The sequence below is a fragment of the Hemitrygon akajei genome, chromosome 11 (assembly GCF_048418815.1).
Source record: "Hemitrygon akajei chromosome 11, sHemAka1.3, whole genome shotgun sequence".
Classification (NCBI taxonomy): domain Eukaryota; kingdom Metazoa; phylum Chordata; class Chondrichthyes; order Myliobatiformes; family Dasyatidae; genus Hemitrygon; species Hemitrygon akajei.
The window spans coordinates 32319277-32344330 of NC_133134.1; the positions used below are offsets into that span (position 1 = coordinate 32319277).

General features: G+C 42.1%; 1 protein-coding gene across 2 annotated transcripts in view; it reads right to left on the reverse strand.

Moving 5' to 3' along the window:
- Positions 1-1927: 1927 nt before the first annotated feature.
- pmm2 (phosphomannomutase 2) overlaps positions 1928-25054 on the reverse strand; it is a 37022-nt gene continuing 13895 nt past the window's right edge. The window contains exons 6-9 of one of the 2 annotated variants that reach the window (XM_073060581.1): positions 12191-12266; positions 5647-5762; positions 2859-3032; positions 1928-2575 (exon numbers count right to left, since the gene is read on the reverse strand). In XM_073060581.1, the coding sequence (XP_072916682.1) occupies positions 2907-3032; positions 5647-5762; positions 12191-12266 (318 nt within the window). In that variant the 3' untranslated portion in view covers positions 1928-2575; positions 2859-2906. Of the gene's footprint in view, positions 3033-5646; positions 5763-12190; positions 12267-25054 lie in introns of both variants that reach the window. The other variant, XM_073060580.1, reaches the window with a different exon arrangement.

Below are 25054 nucleotides of genomic sequence, written 5' to 3' on the forward strand. Positions count from 1 at the left end.
GTCAGGGAAAACAGACCCAACCTATCCAATCAACCTGGGTAACTCGAGCCATCCATTCATGTAACATTCTTGTGAATCTCTTCAGCACCCTCTCTAGCTTAACCATGTTCATCCTGCATTGTGTGGTAACCAAAATTGCACATACTGCCCCCAAGTGCACCCTATTTAGTACATTTCAAGTGTGGCTTATCCAACATGTTTTTTCCTTAAACATATTTAAAGTCACATAAGAATACTGAAGCTGGAGATTTGTGAACAGTTTTTCCAAGCTCAGTGGTGGGTTGTAAATCTTGATGGAAAACCTAAATCATTGAAATCTAATATGATGGACAATTATAGAACAGGTACTATATTGTAGAGGGTTTGTTATTTGTTAGTGGGGAGATGTACAGTGACAAGGTAAGAAAACCGGAACCAAAGATTAACCACCTTGAGGGAATACATATTCTCTTCAGTTGTTCATCTTAATTGTAATTGGTCTTGTCATCAAGAGGACTTTCAAAGGAAAAATTCAAGTGCAAATTTTATGTACAACTAAGGAATACAAATATTGCTAATTTGAATGACACAATCACATTTCAGAATTTTCTGAAGTTGAAAGATAATGCTTGACATGAGAATTTAATCCTTGTTTCAAAATGTTTCACTATTTAATACAGTAACTGAATTGAGCTTTGATACAAAGTCATTTTTTCCCCTCATGGCTGGCTGCAAATTTCAGGTCTGCTCACTTTTCCAGATATTTCAAATTCCTCCATGTTACAGGTAAGAGATGCGAGACATTCCTCCAGCTGTATCTTATTAAAACAAAGGACAGAACAAAATGTTGGGCAGATAAACTATGCTATTTTGGTTACTACTGATTTTCAGATTGTACATGAAAAACAGATAATTCAAGTAGCTGGCATAAACCTCAGAAAAAAACTTGAAAGAACATACCTACAGAAACTTCCTATCGAGATTGCTTCATTAAAAAAAAAATGGAGGCATTTGCAGAATTCATCAGAGATTGAAAGAGTGCAGAGAAAACTTAAAGGATGTTGTTGGGACTTGAGCTAATAGGGCAAGATTGAATAGTTAGGACTTTATTTCCTGGATCACAAAGGAGGTTTTTTAAGGTTTATGAGGAGTATAGATAGGCTAAAATGCAAGTGGCCTAGTGATAAACACTGAGGCCGGATGAGACTAGAACTAGATATCATAGTTAAGGGTGAAAGGTGAAATATTTTAAGGGGAACTTCTTCACTCAGAGGGTGGTGAGAGTGTGGCACAAGCTGCCAGAAGTGGTGGATGCAGGTTCAATTGTAACATTTAAGAGAAATTAGGTATGTGGATGAGAGGGGTATGGAGGTCTGTGGTCTAGGTGCAGGTCAGTGGGATTTAGGTAGATTAATAGTTGTAATGGACTATATGGGCCAAAGGGCCTGTTTCTGTGCTGTAGTGCTCCATGATTCTAATATTGAATTCACAACACAATCTAGAGCAATCTAACCTATTCACTGGCATTCTACCCACCAGCCTCAATGATCACTCCATTATCTGGTGGCTCAGTGGAGCTGCCAAAATTCAAAAAATCAAATGCACTTGTAAAAAAAAAGTGAGGTAAAGCCATGGCATTTGAATGGGAGCTTTAGCAACATGTTTGAGATCTAAAATGATTAACTGAAACATTACATGCAAATATCTGTTTTAATTGTAAAGGAAAAGAACTGCAATCCATAGTGCAGCAGATTAAAGGGTTATAAAGAAAGGACATTAGGTTATATAATTTTGGTTATGCTTTTCTCCTTGAGCAACTTTTCTAAACTAGATGACTACAGTCAACTTTTCCTGGAATATAAGCTACATGATTTTTTTTTTGGAAGTAAAGGCCCTGAAGTGCATAGAATTACATGTCACAGTTTACAGAATCAAACTTGCAAATTAATTAAATCCATTATAGATTTTTAATTTCAGTCATGACGTAAACCAGTGTCACATGACACAACTTTATAGGTTGAATTTATGACTAGCTGTTTCCATTAAAATTTATATAGTGATGAAGATATTTTTACATTGTATGGAATGAAAGAGGTTGGTTATAACAGGCAGTTAAAATTGTTTTCCCACACTGGGATACAGTTTTCATTAAATTACTGTCTGTTTCACATGAACATGTCTAGAGGTAGAACAGTTGTAAAGTAGCATGCACTACAATTGACAGCCATTCTTACAGCTAGAAACCAATGCAAGATTCAGCCTGAAAGAAGATTTTAACCAGTAACTGTAGGGTCCCAAATATCTAATTATGAAACAATAGAATAGTCAGCATCAGTTTAAAAAAATCATGATAAATGACCACTGCATAACAATGATTTGTATGATTGTTGTTGAAGTCTATCAACCAATAGGCATAATCAAAGCTACTACAATAGAATTTCTTGCAGAATACAACATCCTTCCCTGTGACCAGCACACACATGCTAAGCAAATCTAAAAACTAAATTCTACGTTGAGATACAAGTAACAGTGTTTGTTATTCCTGTTGACACCTTTGGTCCACATTTCCTGATTTGTAATTTAGCTGTTTTTTTCCCTGTAAAAATAATAAAAGGAAATGTCATTTTGGAAAGGGTGACATAATCTTTCATCACATTAATTCCCTGCCTACGTTATAATGCATATAGTTTCTAATTGCTTTTAGTCGGTCAATCCAAATTTAATATCTCTGCAAGATTCTATTTTAAAGGTCCATTGAAAGAATCTTCTGTTAACAGTAAGATCTTGTTCCATCAGAATGTAGTGATTTTTTGTTGTGCAGGATCACTGTACAAATAGTTACATGTGCTAGACATTGTTGATTTAATTCAAGTATTTACTTCACATTGGAAAATGAGTCGTCTTTGGTATTTCAAACATTCACAACTTTATGATTGAGTACTGGCACTTGAGTTGAAAAACAGTTCATCACAAATCCTCCTAGTGTCTCCTGGGCACGTCACAGAATGACCAATAGTCCGTGCGTCAGCGTAGATTTCATAATCGTTCCCTCCCTGCAAATGAAAGGCAACTTGTGATTAGAGAAGAACTGTAATGGATTGTTTTCCAAACAATCCAAATCATAGTTAATCTGTGGAGTTTTTAACGTTAGGATATTAGAATGATTGATGGTAGCTCAATGGAAAGCAAAAAACACTAAAGATTATTAAAATGTTCTGAATCCTTTAACGTTGAATAGAACTTGTGCAGGAGTTTAGACTGAAGTGGTGCTTTTGTCAAATTGAAGGGACTTCACCCAAAATGTTAACCCTTTCTCTTTATTGCTTTACCTGTGGAATGATCCAGTATTCCCTATTTTGGGGAGGATTGGCAGGAAAAGAAATTGGTATTGTGGTAGTAATGCTCTCCACGTGAAGATAACTTGCCTGACATTGGTATCGACCTTATTAATAATTTAGTAAGGCAAAGTTTTAGCTCTAAGTTGAGAAATATGTTGGTGCTGACCTTCCTTTAAAAAAATCATGTATTCTCTACAGTATAAGTAAAGTTTCTATGCACACTCTGGAGCTTGGTAAATTCCTTAATAACGTAGGCTTCAAAGGCAGCTTGGACCCACGCCATCTGCACTGGGAGTTTTAAAGGTGGAGGAAGGAATCAGTATTCAGGTAAACCAGACTAACCAACAGTGTCTTAAAGACATTTTTAAAAATGCAGCTTGTGGTTTTGAAATGCTGTGATGAACTAAGGTATCCTGCCTCCATGAATCAACCAGCCATGCTCTGGTCATCGTCATCTGCCACAGTGAGTGACTCAAGTTCTAAAGGGATAAGCCTTTCAACTGCCAGGATTTATGGACGTCCTCACATCTGGGAATCTGGCACGTGACTACGCAAAATGGAGAAAAAGCATTGAGAATGGTATTAGAAACTGAATTCATGCACTAGGTGCACAGAGATGCCCTGTAGAAGTGACAAATGGAGCATACCATCTCACAAAGTACCCAGCAGATTTCCCTGTCCCTACCTCCTGGCCTATCAGTGGAACAGTCAATGGTTTGCACATTACAATGAATACCCCATGGTTTTGAAAAACAGTGGAAGCACATTATCCTCTATTGAGAGAGTGCTTTAGTAGAAAAGGATTTTGGCAGACATTGGCAGCTTGCTGGTATGCTGGGCCTGAGGGCATCTAGCTGATTTGTTCCAGTACAGAGCATAATCAGTTTGTGCTAGGAAGTTAATAGAATGACTCTGGCTTTCAGCTGGGTGTTAATATTTACTCTCAATGGTGGCTTTTTGACAAAAACAACCCATTTTTACAAAAATGATTTGTAAAAGCTCTCCACTGAATCAATAAAACCAGACATGAGCAAAAGCAACAAGCCTGGCTCAAAATTAGACTGCAGTGTTTTGTTGGTGCACTGGAACATCAGTGCCAGTGTCAAGTAAATGCTCCTATTGTCACAAAATTAATCCATAACAGGTGCATGTCACAGGTTGCATATCTAAACACTTGCGTGTAGATTCTGACTGCACTGGTTTAAACTTAGCTCCACTTCAATAACGTACTCCTTAGCGAGCAATCCAATCCAATGTCCCATGTAAAACCCGAAGGAGTTTTGCTTGTTAGCCAGAGTTCTACACTGCCATTAAAGCTCTATAGGCAGAAGGTGGAATGGCGTTAAGCAGGAGTGAGGATCCTCCAAATGATACTGCATTAACTACCGCCTCACGGAATGATTATTTGTTAAGGAGTTCATGGTTCTCCAGTCTGAGCATTCACAACTACATAAAACCCTGTGTTTCAAGAAAAGTGTGCACTGGTGCAAAGCCCTACCCTTCCTGACACTGCAGATTGCTGCCTCAAGAAGGGCTACAAAAACTGTTTTATGAATTTATGATGTAGCTTGTTTTCTCCATTAACCCATACCTTCCCATAGATAATCTGAGGTATGACAAAAAAACTAGAAACAGAATCAGCCATTTAAGAAACACTGAAAATGGAAGAAAAGCTAAGCACAATCAATCCACAAACAACAGAAAATTTGCAGATGCTGGAAATCCAAGCAACACACACACACACACACACACACACACACACAAAAATCATTGGAGGAACACAACAGGCCAGGCAGCAACTATGGAGAACAGCAGAGTCAACATTTTGAGCCAAAACCCTACAGCAGGACTGATTCAAAGGGTTTCGGCCCGAAATGTCGACTTTACTTTTTTCCATAGATGCTGCCAGGCTCGCTGAGGTCCTCCAGCATTTTGCGTATGCAAGCAAATCAATCTTCAAAATGTTTGAAAACTCATGCTGTCGATTTAGTATTCCCAAGTGACTTTACTATAACAAGTTAAACTTGGGACTGAACAAGTGGAAGAATGGTGATGGGAGATGGTAAGTGAGGTATGGGACTAAAAAGAGGCATGGGAGGCTTAGGAGAAGGGATACTTCAGGGGTTGGGGAAAGAGTATTGAGGGGAAGGGAGCTAAGGTTAGTGTAAGCAGGCATTGGTCTTGGTGTGGTAACAGAATGGAAGTTCTACATCATGTTATATTGCATTGGGCTTCCACTCTAAATGAAGTGATTCCAGCTCCGGTTCCATAAGGTCACTTGAAATTTTAATACATTAATTTTTGCAGTATTGAAACACTCTTAACTCACTGGTGAAGTTTTATCCCCAAAAAAGTGGATGGTCTTTAAGTTATCTTTCTCGAGGATTCCCAGACAGTATCGTTTATCCCAACCGTCCGGAAACACATCAAAGCTGATCTGCCCACCTAGAGAATTGGAAAAAGTAAAACAGGTTTGACATGACACTGCACTTTCAAATGCTGAAACCTCTCGTGCTACTAACTATAAATAACACATGAAATGTTTATTATTATTATTGTAATCAAGATTTAGTACTGTCATGTACCCCGTGACAGGTTAAAGAACAGGCAGAAATGGAAAACATTGGAGTCTGTTATTGCTATTAACTAATAGTGTCTATTAGTAACTACGCAATACAGTACTATAAACGCAGATATTTCAAACAGGTTAGCGATGATAGATAGACACACACACACACGCACGCACACACCTGGGCTCTTTCAAACCCGGGGTGAATGGATATAGTCTTAATGATGATGAAGAGAGTTCAGTTCAGTTTGAGGTAGTTAGTTGAGTAAAGTTGGAGACAGAGAGAGAGAGAGAGAGAGAGAGAGGTGAGAGGTGAGCTGATGCCGTCGATCTTCTCGTTGTCTTCTGAAATCCCCGTTGTCCTCCGAAATCCTGTTGAAGTCACCGACTATGACTATAACATGTACGACTGTTCTTCAGTGATGGAATTATCACCCAGGTGAGGGTGGGCACACAAATAATTCCCCACCGGTTGCACCTTTTCACACTGCTAGAGCCACTGATCGATTTCCCCAAATCGATCCTCCAAAAACCCCACCTTCCCGTGGGTGCAACAAAGCTCGTTCAGTGTCCAAAACCATGTGTCTGTCTAACAGCGGACCTGGTTTTTATCTCCACATGTTGGACACCAGCTGTCCTTCAACCTGCTCCACCCTCCTCTCTCTGTAAGAGTTTTATAAGCAGGAAAGTGGCCTTGTGGAAAGGTAAACAAGCTTGTAGAGAAACCATAACATCAATCTTCTGAGCATTCTTTGCCTCTCTCTCTCTTAATAATAGGGTCTCTCTCCCTCTCTCTGTGTAACCCCTGGGTCACCTCAGGCATCGCTCAAACTCGTTCTAGTCTAGGGGGAGCGGCCTTCGGCCCCGCCAAGCTGGGTAATCAGCTGGTGTGGATGCTGTGTGATGTCCCCGCCTCGCCCAAAGAAACACACAGTACACCTTATGCGATTAAATGAGTACAATTTATAACGATTACTATAACTAAGCGATTACTAACGATACAGTATATATGAATAAGAGAAAAAAAGAAAAGGCGCCAAACTTATCAAAGTCCAAACCACTTCGTGCACAACCGTTGGAGCTCAATTACTTATGTCTTCTGGTATTCGATCCTCTCCGATCTCCTCGACCCGCCTCCTGGGACCCCCACGGTGGTCGACCAGATGCTCCCCCACTCCTCTGTCTCCCTCTCCTCTCCTCAAGGAAAACATTGGGCCGGGGACCACCACTCGGGGTCCATTCCGTCGCCCGGCTTCCAGCACTCCGTCCTCTCTCTGTCACTCCATCGCACCCGACTCCCAAAAGTCCCCACCAACAATCAGTTTACAGTCCCAAACCAGCTTCCAGCACTTATCATAACAAAGACAATAGCATTCCTACCATTAAGACAGGCGCCAGGATTCCTACTTGTAACAAACAAAGACGCCATTTTGATTACATACACAGTAACAAAGAAAAAGAAAAAAAACCCCCGTTACACTCTCCCCCCACCAAATAAAAGTCATGTCCTCATGACTATTAGATAACTCGTCACCTTTCCTGCCAACACACCGTAACCCAAGCACAAGCAGTGACATCTCCTCCCCACACAGTAAACCTCACGCCCTGTTCCTTAGGCGCTATATAGGCCAACTATCTGGGCGTTCCCTAACCCTTCTGAGACCTCCGTACCCCCCTCACCTAAACCCTTAGGCTAGGACACAGCTGGGGATACCTTGGGTCCACTACCAACTCCTCTTTCAATCTCTCACTCATACCCCACACTGCACACAGCTAACCCTCCCCACTACACCTGACTCAGTGGAAGAAGGGACAAAGGTCTCTTCCTCAATCGAGGGAAAGTCAGCAAAAGGCAGCATGTACCACACATCCAGCCATCAGCCTTTGAATCCGTATTCTTCCTCATTTCTTTGATCGGTAGCTGCTGTTTGATCTTCTCCAAACGGAAACACGTGACCTGCACTGCTCCTGCAGTCTCTTCAGCCTCCTGCAATTTAGATTATCCTCTTCTCTGGCCCCTGGCTCAGCAGTTCTGACTCCTGCATCCCGGCCATCTCAATCTGGAATGCAGTTACTCCAACAGCTTCTTCCACCCTGACCTGAAAAGCAGCAGTTAACGATTGGTCACCCTCCAGTTCAGTATTCACTGCACTTCTCTCCAGCTTCTTTTTTTTTCTCCTCATGACTTCTTCCAGATCAACCGTCAGGTTTGCACTTCATTTGAACTGTCGATGGTCATCTTCAGGTTCCCTTCAAGCTACCGCTTCCCCCTTCCAAGATTTGTCCGCAATTTCTTCACCTCCACAAACTACCTTCTCCAGGCTCTCAGTTTGCTGTGGCTCTCAGTCAAACAACTTTCTTCGTTCTCTCCAACTTGTAAGTCTTTCAAATGGTTCCAGATCACTCTCTCTGGTCTCTCAGTCTTCATTTCAAACTTGATTCCGTAGAGACAGACACTCACGAGCTGCGACCTTCGCCAGCCCTGGCACGTGTCCAGAAAACACTAACTCTGTAGTTCTCAGCCGCTCCGGCAACGACTTCACTTCATATTCTCCTGAGGCAAATCCAAATACCAGGAGATCATCCACATACGTCAAAATTCCAAACGCCTCCACACCCCATGGTCTTCCACATGCCCTGCAGGAAGGTTGCAAGGGCTCCGGAGATACCCTGTGGTATCTTTTCGGACCGGAAAGACTCCTAGGAAACTTTTAACCGCCGTCTTCTCCTTGGCGGCCTCACTCATCGGGATCTGGCAACATCCACTCCTCAGATCCAGCACCTTAAACCTCTTCGCACCACTCAGATAGGCCATCACCTCTACGGCCCAATATAATCCACACACACGCTGCCTACGTCTGCCACGCTGTAGGGGCCAGTTGCCGCAACCTCTGCCTCACCGAGGTGTCTTCAGCAGTCAACTCCCCTCCCTGGTGGTATTTCGCAGCGTCCACTAAGAGGGCCTCACCCTCAGATACTCCTCCAGGCCATACCACCACCGGCTCTGGTTTGAATTCGGTATCGGCCCAATGCTGCTACACACGTCCGCACAAGCAGCTCGAAACTCTGGGTGCATCGATAATGCCTCCAAACAGCTCTCACCCGCCTCCTCCGGGCAGGCCCCCAAGCGCACCAACAGGATATTGGTTCTCTCCATAACCGAAACGCTGTCCGTCTCAACAGTGTCCGGACACATCAGCATCAACGATTCACGAACCTCAGTCACCTCCACATTTGCCTCTAAGAACTCCATTTTCACTGACCAACAACCGTCGTCTTTATAATCACCGGCACTGGTACCCCAAATCTCCAGTGTTGTCAATGTCATCAAGGGTAAAGGCTTCCAAAAACGGTTATAAAACAAACTGTACAGCAACTTAACCGGTGCCCCGGTGCCGAGGATGGCTTTAACTTGACCTCCATCCATCCGTACCAACACCTGAGTGCGTGGTCCCTCTAAGCCTTCAGGAATAGGGTCTGTTCCTTGCTGGAGTTCCTTGGTACATTGCTGGGAACGTGCTCCCCCAGAGACCCCAAGCCGTTCCCCCACTGGGCCTCCTCTAAGTTTCCCGACATCTCTCGGATCAACGGAACAACTGATCCCCTTGACAAATCCCCCAGCTGCGGTATTTGACTTCCCGTCGAACCACACGCATTTTCCCACACTTTCCCAGAACTGGCAGCTGTCACTTCGAGATAATTGCGCCCGACAGTTCTAACAACGCTACCAGCCCGCCTACTCAAACTTTCAACCAATCCCTGTCGCTTTCCCTCAGCCAAGCACTGCCACTCACCCAACAACTGAGAGGTCTGCTCCGCCCACGTCTCCGCCCCTTTAGGGCTGGACATTATCCCAACAACCCGGCGGAGCCCACCGCCATAGCTGAAAAATCCCAACCTCACTCTCCAAACAGTACGGACACCCCATGGCGGCACCACCACCATTTCGTCAGCGCTAGTCGGAACTCGAACGACGCCCTCCGGGCTACCAACAACTACCACACCCAACACACATACAGAAATAACCAGCAATCGCACACCCACAAAGGCACACCAGCTCTTCGCCGCAGACACAATTCAAAGAGAGCGATCACACAGCTTCCACAGAAATCAATCCCGGACGATCGCACCCACAATGTAACCCCTGGGTCACCTCAGGCATCGCTCAAACTCGTTCTAGTCTAGGGGGAGCGGCCTTCGGCCCCGCCAAGCTGGGTAATCAGCTGGTGTGGATGCTGTGTGATGTCCCCGCCTCGCCCAAAGAAACACACAGTACACCTTATGCGATTAAATGAGTACAATTTATAACGATTACTATAACTAAGCGATTACTAACGATACAGTATATATGAATAAGAGAAAAAAAGAAAAGGCGCCAAACTTATCAAAGTCCAAACCACTTCGTGCACAACCGTTGGAGCTCAATTACTTATGTCTTCTGGTATTCGATCCTCTCCGATCTCCTCGACCCGCCTCCTGGGACCCCCACGGTGGTCGACCAGATGCTCCCCCACTCCTCTGTCTCCCTCTCCTCTCCTCAAGGAAAACATTGGGCCGGGGACCACCACTCGGGGTCCATTCCGTCGCCCGGCTTCCAGCACTCCGTCCTCTCTCTGTCACTCCATCGCACCCGACTCCCAAAAGTCCCCACCAACAATCAGTTTACAGTCCCAAACCAGCTTCCAGCACTTATCATAACAAAGACAATAGCATTCCTACCATTAAGACAGGCGCCAGGATTCCTACTTGTAACAAACAAAGACGCCATTTTGATTACATACACAGTAACAAAGAAAAAGAAAAAAAACCCCCGTTACATCTGTAACAGCTCAAACAGTATCCAAAAGTCAGTCTCATTCTCCCAACATTTTAAAGTGATTGTCCACAGAAAATATGAACCATAGGGGTACATAACAGTACACATCCATCAAGAATCTCCTTGGTAGTTATGCAATCAACTGACAAAAGATTTGGTTTGATGCTTAAAATAGGCAGCTGCTGGTCTTGTGAAGCCGTATCTACCCATAGTGAAAATTTTGGAGATCATCCCAACAGTAATTAAGAACAAAATCAGTTAGGTCAAATCAATCTGCAAGTCCAAACAGGAACTCCTTGTACTTCGTGATTTGATTAAACACGGTCTTCAGTTTTGGTCTCAAAGTCGAAATGAATTTGATTCCTAATAGACTGCATAAAGACATTATGCGTTCCATACGAAATTATATAAAAATAAAGTTTACCTAATTACTGGTGTCTTTAATTGTGTGAGGTGGATTAACAGGATACAAGCTGCTTAAGAATCAGTGGGATAATATTAATATAGGAAATATGGATGCTAAGAACGAGGCTTCAAACCCATATTTCTATATTGTTTTGCAGTAGCACTCTTCTAATGATTCATATTGAAATCACATAATAAACAATCTGCTCTCTGTTACAAAAGCAGCTGCCAGGGGTTGATACTGAGTGTACCCACTTGACACAAGTAGTCCTATAAACTAACCATAGTATTTATACAGATATTGACTGGCTCCTTAACACATGCATAGTTACATACTGTATCGAGATATGACTGTGAGACCAAATATGGAGGGAATATAATGGGCCATATCAAGGTAGATGAAACTGTGCCATGGGAATATGTATCCAATCACAAAAGGTCCATAAAACCTCCATGGCATGAAACACCTCAGATCAGGACCAAGTAAATAAAAGATGTAAATAAATGTGAATTGCACTGGATGGCTGAGAACAAAATTTGAATAGACCAGACACTGGAGCTACTATAGTATTAAGGCATAAGCATCATTGAAATACAATTACCAAGAGGGGCATGAATCTCAAACATATGTAGAAACATAGGAGTTCTTAGAATACCACCACCTCAGAGATGGTCCGAATCTCATCCATCATATATTATCATTGTAAGCAAAAGATATAAAATTCTGAATTTGATTCTTAGACATTCTGCTCGATTTCTCCTGAACATATTTGTTCTTGATTAAATAAAGGGTCATTACAATTTCAGCTTTGGATTGTCATAAACTTACCCTTATTTGACTGCACACTTGTCCTCAGTGCAATGGTTATCTCAGTAAAGCAAAGCTTAGTAAATTGAAAAATATAGAATAGCTTTATACAAAATGTTCTTATTTTATTAAATTACATGATTTTTTTTCCTGACAAGGTGTTGCAGAACAATGAAGGATTATTAGTTTCTGTTTTTAAATCATATATTTGTCTTAACTATTTTCAAACTCGTTCTGTTCCCACTTTCCTACATAGTAAAGAGAATTATAATTACCTATAGAAAAGGTGAGCCCTTTCCCTGCAAATTCTCTTTGTAAATCAGCCACAAATCTTTCTCTGATCTTTTCTTTCTGTTATGAAACAAATCAAATTTTAAATGCTGAGATGTATCAGTAAGAAATATACAGCTGAACAAAAATAATCTCTGTATACCTTGTACATGTAAATCGGGTACCAAGTTGAGTTTAGGAGTTGGTTTTCATTACTACAAATTTCCTCAACACATTAAAAGCAATGGAAAGTTAAAATGTACATTCAAACTGCTAATGTGCAGTTCTTTCAATACAAATTATTCAATTTCCAAGCTATTGGTTTACAAAAGGGCTAAATTAATATTTCACCTTAATAAAAATTCTATTATCTCATCAGATCAGAACAAGTAGAAAATACATGCAGAATCATTAACAATATTGAATGATTTCTGCAGACGATTACTTAGTTTTTTGTGACAAGACGTCATGTGAATTAGACAGCGATTGGTAAATGTTTTTTCAAGAAAGTAATAACCTCGCAGTGGCGTCCTAACACTGATGGTATCTCATCGGTTGCACAAGGAAGACTGTTAGTGAGTGAAATGTCCTCATCTGAAAAATTACTCAACCCAAAATATTGACTTGCACATCATATCTGTTTCTAATATCCTTGCAAATAACAGCTCTTGAACCATGCGTTCAACTTTTATGAAGCAAACATAACAAAATAGCTAAGATTTGTTGATTGGCAAAGTTGACTCATCTAAATGCAGAGCAAATTCTGTTGTCCCAAGTATGTTGCACAATGTGCCTTCCATATTCGCAGCAATTTCATCTATTTGTCTTTGATCAGAGTTGTCACTGAGCAGAATCACTTTAAATATTTGCTCTCGTGACTTATGCAAAACCATACTCAGAACCTCACTTTCTGCTGGCAGAATCAGTTCTTCTCAAACGGTATGGGGCTGTCCAGATTTAGCAATGAGCAATGAAATGTTGTATGCTTTGTTGAGAAGTGCTGGCAAACGTATTTTGAAATGTTTTCCATTTCTGAAAGTTTTCACAAAGTGACTGAAAATAAGCCAAGTTCTTGTTTGCGTTATTCTCTTCAAATGTCAAGCAGCCTGGGTGGTTTCATTGTCTCATTTAAAAAAGCTTTTACACACACCAGACAACATTGGCTGCTCGGTGCTGGTATAAATCCATATTTCAGATACCATACACTATACTGTCTGCACTTCTTTTCCATTTGGTCTGATTCTGCCATTTTCATTATGGATTAACTGCCATGGTCAAATGCCTACAGTTCAAGTCCAACCTGAAGTGTTGATATCAATAAAGGAGAAAGTTTAGGACATCATCATAGCTCAGGCAAAACCTGACTCTTTGCCTAAAGGTACATAAAGTGGGGCAGCAATGTCTCAGTTAGGCCATGGGCTAGAGGAATGCAGTTAAGGCCGTTTAGAAGGGGAGATCCTGAACTTACCTCCTTTGAACCCTAATTCACAGAAAATTTGTCACTGTGTGAGTAGAGTTTCAGAATTGTACTACAGTAGTTGAACAGCAATAATGTGCAAGCTGGGCTTGGAAATAACACAATTTCTTCAGTCCAGATTTCTCACAATAAGCCAAATACAGAAGCGTCACATTGCTTTATTGCTTTTCAACAACTATAATGCGCTTCAAGCTAAGTCTAAGAGAATGGTGGATTAGCAAAAGATGAGGTGATTACGTGATCATTGCAATCAACTATGAGGCATTGAGAATCAAATACTTATAACTAATTCATTTCTTAAATCAAACTTGTAATCTCTCAGCTGCCCCCCCTTGCTATCAAGTGCCTCCTTTATCTTTATCACCCTCTTTGAAAGTCCACCATCCCCAGAGGGGTGATTTCATCCACTTTGGGAACCACTGAGTTAGTTAAAAAACAAGGAAAAGTTGAAGACAATAAAAAAAAAAACAGGCAATGGTCTGGATTGACGTTAAAAGCACAGGCTGCTCCACAGACTAAGAGATTGCATATGCAAGAATCAAATGTTAAGGCAATGGGAGTTGTATTAATTAGCTTGCATTAAACCAGGCAACAGGCCAAGTTATTTGCACCACTGTGACTTGGCAGACCAGCTGGATGCTGTCACTTAGCATCTCAAACATGGTGTGTGTATACTAGATTTGGGGAAGTGTATAGCAGCATATTTGTTTTTGAGCTTGTTTGTGTGTTTAAAGAATAAGTTTGAAACTTTGAGGTAACAGATTGTTATATGGAAAGGAATAAAACAGGTATTGAGCTCAGCAGCATTTAAGTGGAAGACTGTAGAGTGCATAGTCTGTGGTTTTAAGTATGTACTATTTAATTTTTATCCTTCCTTCATACTTTGCTTAGTATGGGAATTAGTACGGGAAAATTTGAGGGAGAGGTTATAACCTAGAAGATCTGTTGGGTTGATACCTATTGAGGTCAGACGTCAGGTTGAGAATCTTGATGATACAAGACAGGCCATGACCCTGGGAACTACCCTTCAACCCGGGGAGAAACCGAGCATTTTGTCTGAGCTGCCTTCACTTAAAGTTGCTTGTAGGAATTTAGCATTCTGGCACAAACTCTGAGGAAACGATTTTGCTGATGACACCACTGTTGTGGGATGTATCAAAAGGGTTGACTCAGCATACAGGAGGGAGATTGAAAACATGGCAGAGTGGTGTAATAACAACCACCTCTCACTCAATGTCAATAAGACCAAGGGACTGACTGTAGACTTCAGGAGAGGGAAACTAGGCATCCATGAGTCAGTAATCATCAGAGGATCAAAGGTGGAGAGGGTCAGTAACTTTAAATTCCTGTGTGTCACTATCTCAGAGGACCTGTCCTGGATCCATCTTATAAATATTATTGCGAGAAAAGCACGGCAGTGCCTCTACTTTTTCAGGAGGCTGTGGGGATTCAGCATATCATTGAAAACCTTGGCAACTTCTATAGATCTGTGGTGGAAAGTGTACTGTCTGGTTGCATTAAGGCCTTTTATAGGAACACCAATGCCTTTAGGCAGAAAATTATACAAGAGACAGTGGATTCGGCCCTGTACATCAGGGGTAAAGCCCTCCCAACCATTGAGCACATCTATATGAAAGTTGCTGCAGAAAAGCAGTATCCATCATCAAAGATCCTCACCACCCAGGCCATGCTCTTTTCTCATTGCTGCCATCAGGTAGACGGTAGAAGTGTCACAGGACTCACACTACCAGGTTCCAGAACAGTTATTACCTCTCAACCATCAGGCCCTCGAACAAAAACATATAGCTACACTCATTTAAGGACTCTTATATTGTTATTTCATGCTCGTTATTTATTGCTATTTATTTATATCTGCATTTGCACAGTTTACAGTTTATAGTTCCTGATATCTACAGGTTCAGTAACTACTCTATAGATTTGCTAAGTATGCTGCAGAAAAGGAACCTCAGGGTTGTATGCAGTGACATGTATGTGCTCGGATGATAAATTTTACTTGGAATTTAATGGCTGAAATTGACTAGACGCACCTAAAAGATACACTCATTGGTAAAAGCAAAATGCCTGAGGAACATCTGGGATGTTTTGGCCCAAGCTGTGCAGAATGATACATAGGCAACAACTGGCAATGCCAGTAATGAAGAAAAATGAGCCTACCATTGATTATGCAGAGTGTAATAATCAAGGATATGAGGAGTATTTATGGTTGATGATCCAGGGAGAGATGACTTATTTTTCTTGAAAATGCTGAAGGAAGGCCTGAGCTCAGCACACTAGGAAGTTTTAGATTTGGGAGAGTGGTGGGATCGACTTACTCTGCGGTAGTGTCATGGGCTGGAGGGATAGACCAGAGGAGGGAGAAAAGAAGTTGTGAAGTGGCTGTACTGTAGCTGCTGCGATGTCACAGAGGACTTGCTTTGTGTGCCAGCAACCAGGGCACCTGCCAAGGGACTGACAGAATAGATGCAGAAGGGCAAAGGAGATGGTTTGTTTCAGCTGTGGCTTCTCACGCCATGGTTGGAGTCAGTGTCCTAATAAAGGAAGAAGGTGTGAGAGTCACTCACCAAAACTAGCAGAAACCGTACCAACGCCCTCTGTCTCATCTGACTGCCGACCAAATCATAGAGCTGGTAGGGACAACATCCAGGTCAGACAAATAGCTGGCAGTAGCCTCCACTGCGAGTAGTGCGTACACAAAGGGTTTATCAGGATACATGGTCGTCAATGTCAATAACTAATCTACCCTTACCCATGATTGGAGAGGCGATATACAGTACCAGTGCAGGAAGTGAAACAACTGCTGGCAGGATAAGAGATCAAGGGAGTGCAGCTTCCTGCTGATTTTTTGGGTGTGCCTGAACAGCGAGGGTCCTGTCCAGGGGATAGGTACACTGAGTAAGGTAGGTGCGATTATAGATTTGGAAAAGGGAGGAATAACACGGACAAGACAGGGAGAGCAAACATTGCAAAACAACAGCAACATATTGCTGATCAGAGAGAGCAAAGATAGTTCTCCCAAGGGTGACCAAGTCATGGAATGGAAGCAGCTTGAAAAGACAGGTTTCACTCCCAGGTGGATAGGACTGCAGGTTGTGCTCGGAACAAATGACATCTGTGTTTGTGTACAGACCCAATGAGACAGCCAGCGGAAAAACTGGACTCAGGTTAAACAGTACAACTCTCCTTGTCACCCACACAGACAGAACAAGGGATAAACACAAAGTACACTGCAGATGCTGTGGTCAAATCAACACGTACAAACAATTCCTTCACTCTCTCTTCCCCTACCCCACTTTCTCTCTGCCTCCTCTTCTAGCTGCCTATCACTTCTCTCATGATTCTGCCAACTTCTACTACCCATAGCGCTTTCCCCTTACATTCCTTCTTCACCTCTCCTGCCTATCCCCTCCCTGCTCCCTCTCCCCCTCACCTTCTTCAGTCCTGATGAAGGGTCTTGGCCCGAAACGTTGACTGCTCATTTCAATGGATGCTGCCCGACCTGCTGAGTTCATCCAGCTTGTTTAGAACAAGGGATCAAGTCCACTCACTAAAAAATGTCATTACACAGAATCTAAGTGAACACCAGCCCCGTGTCACATCTGACCACACCCAATGGAAGTAGATCACAGATGAAAGAGAATGGAAATGCAAATGAAGACACAACTTGTCAGTGAACTTTAAAATATACTGGCAACTATACGTTGCAATGAAGGCCTGTTCTTGGTGCTAGATAATTAGTTGTACAGATCAGAATAGAAAGATATTGGGGAAAATGGATAGGAAAGGATCCGAGTTAAGCCTGAGAGATCAAGTTTCACAACATCGATAGCAAGGCATTCCAAGAAAAAGAGAAGAAATCATAGACAGGGTTGGACGGCAGCCACCCCAGCTGAATGGGGAGTGAACAGATATGCAGGGCCCTTTCAATGGATGGGCCAGCGGTCAAAGGACAGCCCAGGAGGGGGTGCCACAGGGGCGAAGTCTTTGAGCTATTCGACTAGAGACCCCAAACCCTTCTGTATATTGACCCAAAAGACCGGTTGTCAAGATCATTCAGAAGGTCAAAGGGAATGGTGATGACATGGCAAGGATTAGAGCTGGGATCAGAGCGGCGAAGAGAGTTGGTGGTGTCAGAGGAGAGAGGAGGGTTGGAGTGCTCAGGGAAGGTGGAGTGGGAAGAAGATGGAGGTTCCAATAACCCAAGAGGTGACGGTGGAGCTAGACAGACATGGGGTTGGGAAGTGGTGGTGGGGTAAGGGTTGTATTAATTCGATTGCTTCAAACCAGGCAACATGGCTAAGTTACTTGCACCATTGTGACTTGACTGGAAGCTGGCAGACCAGATGGATGTTGTCACTGCACATCAAACATGGTCACAAGTAAAGGCAGTCAAGAGTTTCTGTGTACATACCATATTTGTATACTCGGAGACAGCCCTGACAACATTAATTTATAGGTATGTATTTGGCTCTATTGTCAAAAGGTTTTGGAATATTTGTGCTACCGGTAATTAGTTTCTCCCAAAGATGTTTGGACCCTCATTGGTGTCTTATCTATTACAGTATGCTTCCAATATGTATCTCAAAGGAACTATCTGGCAACCCAAAGTACTGAAGTAAACATTGTGATTGTAACTATTGAAATTATATTGAATCATCTACTCTTACATTTGTTCTTAAAGGTATAAAAACGTGATGCATCTTTGGCTTTGTGAGCCTCTACTGAATGTGCTTCCACAACGATGCCTGTTTGTTGGGTTGAACAAAAACCTCTATCATCTCTAGCTTCAGTGTCACTCCGGTGAACTCGTTCAGTCACAACGGGCCCTCTTATGCAAACTATTAACCATTTTTTCTTAATAATTAGCACCGTAGCACTGATCCCCAAGTAGCCCCATTAGTTACAATCTCCCAACCAAAAAGAAACAATACATTGCTACGAAGTCTCAACAGATCACTTATTGCTGAAAAATGTTTGAAAACAAAATCACAGATTTACTTACCACATTTCCACATTACTCCTTTTTTGGCTGAAATTGCATTCTATAAATTTTCAGTGTAAATGTTTAATTTGCTTTAGCTTGTATTATCTCAAGCCTGTAATATTGACACTTTGGGAGAATGTGCTGTTTGCCACACATGGCATAGTTAGAAGTTGAGGGCCATTTGCATAATATAACCAAGCCTACTGTAATTGTGCTTTAATAATAAACTCATCTAGATCTGATTAAGAAAATATACCAGTTTGTTTTTATGATAAAGGAGAAAAGGCCAATGCATTATTAGCTATCCTTGCCACACACCTAGAGAATACAGATAATCAGTTCAGGTGCTGCCTGAAAGACAGTGACCGTACAAAGCACACAAAGCAAGTTGATTGTAACACCAGCTCTTAAATTATGTTCATATCCTCTTAATTTCTAAAGTTGAAGGGTGATACAAGGTACTGGATTCAATACTGTAAGTCTCTAAAGGAAATCTGCAGAGACTGGCCATTTTAAGGATGAAACACAGAGGCATGCCTCTCTAAACTCAAGAACATTATGCATGTTGGTTGTAGAAATTTGAGAATGAACAATAAAGGTTTCTGTTAGGTGAGGTACTAGATTTAGCTCTGTTCCTATGTAATTCAGGTTTCTGATTACTGTAAACTAATGTAGTTGCTAACACAGCAAGTCTTTCAGGAACAATTACAGTAGTTTTTATCGTAGTTTTCAGAACTTAAGGTCCAGTTTCAAGAACAGCTCCAAAATAATCAGGAGAAACATTTCTTGCGAAAAACACTAAATAAAAAAGAAATCAAAATTTTTGTTGACTTGAGACTCAACAATTTTACTTTTAGGAGAGACAATTGTTTGAACTGAACTGACCAAAAGCCTGTTACCTATTTACAATAATAATAATTCTATCACACATAACTGTAGTTACTGCTGTACCCCGAGTGATAATTTTTGACGTTCAGTTATTTACTATTTATATTACCAGAATGAATGACCTACAGCTTATATGGAAAGTGAGCAGGAGATAGATAGGAGCTACAGGGAGTTAGTCACCCCGAGGCAGCAGGAGTTAGATGAGTGGGTGACCGTTAGGGAAGGGACGGGAAGAACTCAGATAGTAAAGAGCACCCTGTGGCCATCCCCCTCAGTAATCGTTAGCTCATTTAGGATGCTGTTGAGGGGGTGGGGTGTGTGGGTGACCTGACACAGGATGAACACGGCAATCGGGTCTCTGGCATTGCGTCTGGTTCTGTGGTACAGAAGGGTGAAAAGATGAGGAGGAATACAGTAATCATAGGGGATTCCATAGTGAGGGGAACAGACAGGAGGTTCGGTCAACATGATGGAGATACCCGCATAGTGTGTTGCCTCCCAGGTGCCAAGGTACAGGATATCTTGGATCAGGTGCAGAATATTCTGAAGGGAGAGGGTGAACAGCCAGAAGTCTTGGTACACATTGGTACCACTGACATTGGTAGAAAAAGGGAGGGGATCCTGAAGAGAGAATTCAGGGAGCTGGGTAGGAAGCTGAAAAGCAGGACCTCCAGGGTAGTAATCTCAGGATTGCTGCCTGTGCTACGTGCTAACGAGCACAAGAATAGCACGATCAGGCATATTAATGCGTGGCTCAGAGACTACTGTAGGGGGCAGAACTTTGGGTTTCTGGATCACTGAGGCCTCTTTTGGGGGAGTTACAACCTGTACAAAGAGGACAGGTTACACCTAAACCCAAAGGAGTCCAATATCCTAGCAGGCAGGTTTAATAGAGCTGTTAGGGAGGGTTTAAACTAAATTGGCAGGGGGATGGGAACTGGAGTGATAGAGTTGAGGAAGGGGGAAACAGAAATAAATCAAATATAGCGTGCAACAGAGACGATAGCAAGGACAAGCAGGAGATTAGGCATAATCACAGCCAGTGGGATGATCTACAGGGCATGGTGCAGTTAAAACAGAATGCAACAAATACTGGACTGAAAGTGTTATATTTAAATGCACGTAGCATAAGAAATAAAATGGACAATCTTGAAATTCAGCTACAGATTGACAAGTGTGACGTCGTGGCCATCTCTGAAATTTGGCTAAAGGATGGCTGCCATTGGGAGCTGAATGTCCAAGGATATACGGTGTATCAGAAAGATAGGTTAGTAGGCAGAGGGGGCGGTGTGGCCCTGTGTATAAGAAATAATATGAGATCATTAGAAAGGGATGACATAGGATTGGAAGGTGTAGAGTCTCAATGGGTTGAGTTAAGAAATGGCAAAGGTAAAAGGACCCTAATGGCAATTGTATACAGGCCTCCAAACAGCAGCTGGCATGTGGATTACAAATTACAGCAGGAGATAGAAAAGGCGTGTCCAAAGTGCAGTCATGATAATCGTTGGGGATTCTAACATGAAAGTGGATTAAGGAAATCAGGCCAGTACTGGACCTCAAGATAGAGAATTTGTAGTGTCCAAAGAGATGCAGTAGATGTGGTGTACTTGGATTTTCAGAAGGCCTTTGACAAGGTGCTGCACATGAGGCTGTTTAGCAAGATAAGTGCCCATGGAATTACAGGGAAGTTACTAGCATAAGTGTAGCATTGGCTGATTGGTAGAAAACAGAGTGGGAATAAAGGGATCCTATTCTGGCTGGCTGCCAGTTACCAGTGGAGTTCCACAGGGGTCAGTGTTGGGACCGCTGCTTTTTATGATGTATGTCAATGATTTGGACTATGGGATTAGTAGATTTGTGGTTAAATTTGCCGATGATACAAAGATAGGTGGAGGAGCGGGTAGTGTTAAGGAAGCAGAGCACCTGCAGAGCGACTTAGATAGTTTAGGAGAATGAGCAAAGAAGTGGCAAATGAAATACAATGTTGGAAAGTGTATGGTCATGCACTTTTGTGGAAGAAATTAACAGGCAGACTACATGGGGAGAGAATTCAAAATGCAGCAAAGCAAAGGGACTTGGAAGTTCTTGTGTAGGATACCCTAACGGTTAACCTCCAGGTTGAGTCGGTGGTGCAGAAGGCGAATGCAATGTTGCTGTTCATTTCTAGAGGTATAGAATATAAGAGCAGGGATGTGATGAAGAGGCTCTATAAGGCACTCGTGAGACCACACTTGGAGTATTGTGTGCAGTTTTGGACTCCTTATTTTAGGAAGGATATACTGGCATTGGAGATGGTTCAGAGGAGATCCACGAGAATGATTCCAAGAATAAAAGTGTTACCATATGAGGAACATCTGGCAGCTCTTGAGCTGTATTCCCTGGAGTTCAGGAGAATGGGGGGGGGGGGGGGGGAATCTCATTGAAACATTCCGAATGTTAAAAGACCTGTTCAGATTAGATATGACAAGATTATTTCCCATGGTAGGGGAGTCCAGGACAAGAGAGCACCACTTCAGGATTGAAGGACATCGACTTAGAACAGAGATGTGGAGAAATTACTTTAGTCAGAGGGTGGTAAATCTGTGGAATTTGATGCCACGAGCAGCTGTGGAGGCCAAGTCATTGATGCATTTAAGGCAGAGATAGATAGGTTCTTGATTAGCCAGGACATCAAAGGGTATGGGGAGAAGGCAGGGGAGCGGAGATGACTGGAAGAAATAGAACAGCCCATGATTGAATGGCGGAGCAGACTTGATGGGCCAAATGGCCTACTTCTGCTCCTGCATCTTGTGAAGTTGGAAATAAACAGTTCTGTTGCTCGTAAGGCAACATTTCAAATATTATGCAGCTTTTGTCCCCTTACACATGGAAGATAACAACATTGGGTGCATCAAGAGAGGCTAACAAGCTAGGTCTGTTTTTGGAGTTTAGTAGACTAATGGGTGATGCTACTGCAATCCTTGATACAGAGTAGATGTCAAGGGATTTTCATTCATGGAAGAGTCTTGAACAAGGGGACTTTGTCTCATTATCTTGACACTGTCATTTAAAATAGTTTACAGAAATTTCTTCTTGCAGAAGATGTCGAATCTCTGGAATAATGAACTCTGAAAGCTAGCTCATTAGAAGTAATTTAGGTGGAGGAAGGTAAATATTTGAAAGATTGGGAATTGAGGGGCTGTGGAGATCAGACACAGATCTGAGGCCTGGGGTAGATTAGTTGTCATCATTTTGAATGGCGTGGCAGAACGGAGGGTCTGGATAGCCCACTACAATTTCCATTTTCATATGTTTAATGTCAGGTCATGCTGAGGAAATTCAGTTATAGAAAACATGCAGGACTTTTTTTAAATTAAAATCTGCATGAAAAATGTAAACTACTTATGGTACTACAGCACCACCATGTGACAAAGTTTAGAGACTTCAATGAAAGCTGGGCTGATTTTATATTAGTCACTAAGGTGAATGCAGACTAGAAGACTTCCCCTCTTGTTTCTATACCATATAACTTTCCTTAGCTCATCTAACCAGGAAGACTCAATGGTTCTTCTTTAACTAAGTGTTCAACTTAACACTTATCTGTTCCCCAACAGAAATACCTCCCACCTCCGACTTATATCACTTGAGGATATTTACTTTTTTTAAAAAAAAAAACACACACAACTTTATATAATAATTTATCAGGTATTTTGTTTATACGATGAGAGGTTTCACTAACAGTTTTGAGATAAAGCTCCTCTCCACTCCTCCATGGACAATGAGCAGAACTACAAACATCATTTAGGTGTGACATGATCAATTCAAATATAATTTGGGCAAGCCGATCCTCAACCTGTAGAGCCAATATACCTTCCCCTAACCTAGCTTCATCTACCACCTGCCAGCTTGTACTCCTTCCCCTCCACCCTACCTTCTTTATCTCAGCTTCTTCCCACTTCCTTTCCATTCATGAAGAAGCATCTTGGCCGGAAATGTTGACCGTTTATTCCTGCCTGACCTGTGGAGCTCCTCTAGCATTGTGCGAGACTCTGGGTTTCCAGCGGTTGCAGGAACCTCGTGTTTAGATGTACACTTTATGTGCTTTCATTTGGAGGTCCACTATGGCTAGAAAATGAGGAATTGAACCCCATAGGCAACACTTTACGGGTAGTTAGACCTTATTCAAAAGTTCATTAGATTTTGCTGCTTGAATTCTTATCTTGCCTATTATAATCTCGAAGACCACTTTATTAGGTATACCTGCTTGGTAATGTAAATATCTAATCAGCCAAACATGTGGCAGCAATTCAATGGATAAAAGCATACAGACATGGTTAAGAGGTTCAGTTGATGTTCATACCAAACATCAGAATGAGGAAAAGATGTAATCCAAGTGACTTTGACCATGTAATGATTGTTGATGTCAGGCAGGGTGGTTTGAACAGCTCAGAAACTACTGGTCCCCTGGGATCTTCACACACACACCAGTCTCCACAGTTTACAGATAATGGTGCAAAGAACAAACACATCCAGTGAGAGGCAGTACTGTGGGTAAAAATGCCTTGTTAATGAGAGAGGGAAGAGGAGAATGACCAGATTGGTTCAAGCTGACAGGAAGGCAACAGTCACTCAAATAACAGTTACAACAATGGTGTGCAGAAGAGCATCTCTGAATGCACAACAAGTCAAGTCTTGAAGTGGATGGGCTACAGCAGCAGAAGACCAGGAACATAAACTCAATGGAGGTACCTAATAAAGCAACCACTGAGTGTAAATGTACATTATATAGCACTCGTTTGAATTATATTTCTAACTATGTCACTGTTCTCTACATTGGAAGAAAATGAATCAGTGACATGGAAATCCAGAGCAAGAGGATGTATACAGTAATATAACACAGCAATAGGCCCTCTGATCCATCTGGTCCACACAGACCACTGCATCCTCCCTGATGCATTCAGTTCCCTGTGTTCAGCCCATAAACCTCTAAGCCCCTCCCCCTGTTTATCTAACCAAATACCTCTTAAATATTGCAACTGTACCCACATTGACCACATTCTCTGGCAGCTCATTCAAGGTATTCACTACCTTCTGTGCAAAGAAGATGCCTCTCAGGTCTCTCCTAAATCTCTCCACTCTTACCTTGTTGCTCTGCTCTTTAGTTTAGGACTCCCCAGCTGATCATGAACATTATTTATACCTCTCCTGATTTTGTAAATTTTTGTGAGGTCATCCCTCATTATCCTCAACTCAAGGAAATAAAGATCCAGTGTGGCCAACCTCTCCCTACAACTTAGGCCCTCTAGTCTAGGTAGCATCCTTGCAAATCTCTCTTCTGCACTCTTTCCCGCATGACAGTATCTTTCTTCTGATATGGTGATCAAAACTACACAATACTCCAAGTACGGCCTCATGACATCTCATTGAACTGCAATACAATTTTCCTACTCCTAAACTTGGTGCCCTGACTGAAGGTCAAAATGCTAAGCACCTTTTTCACCACCCAGTTAATTGTGCAGCTAC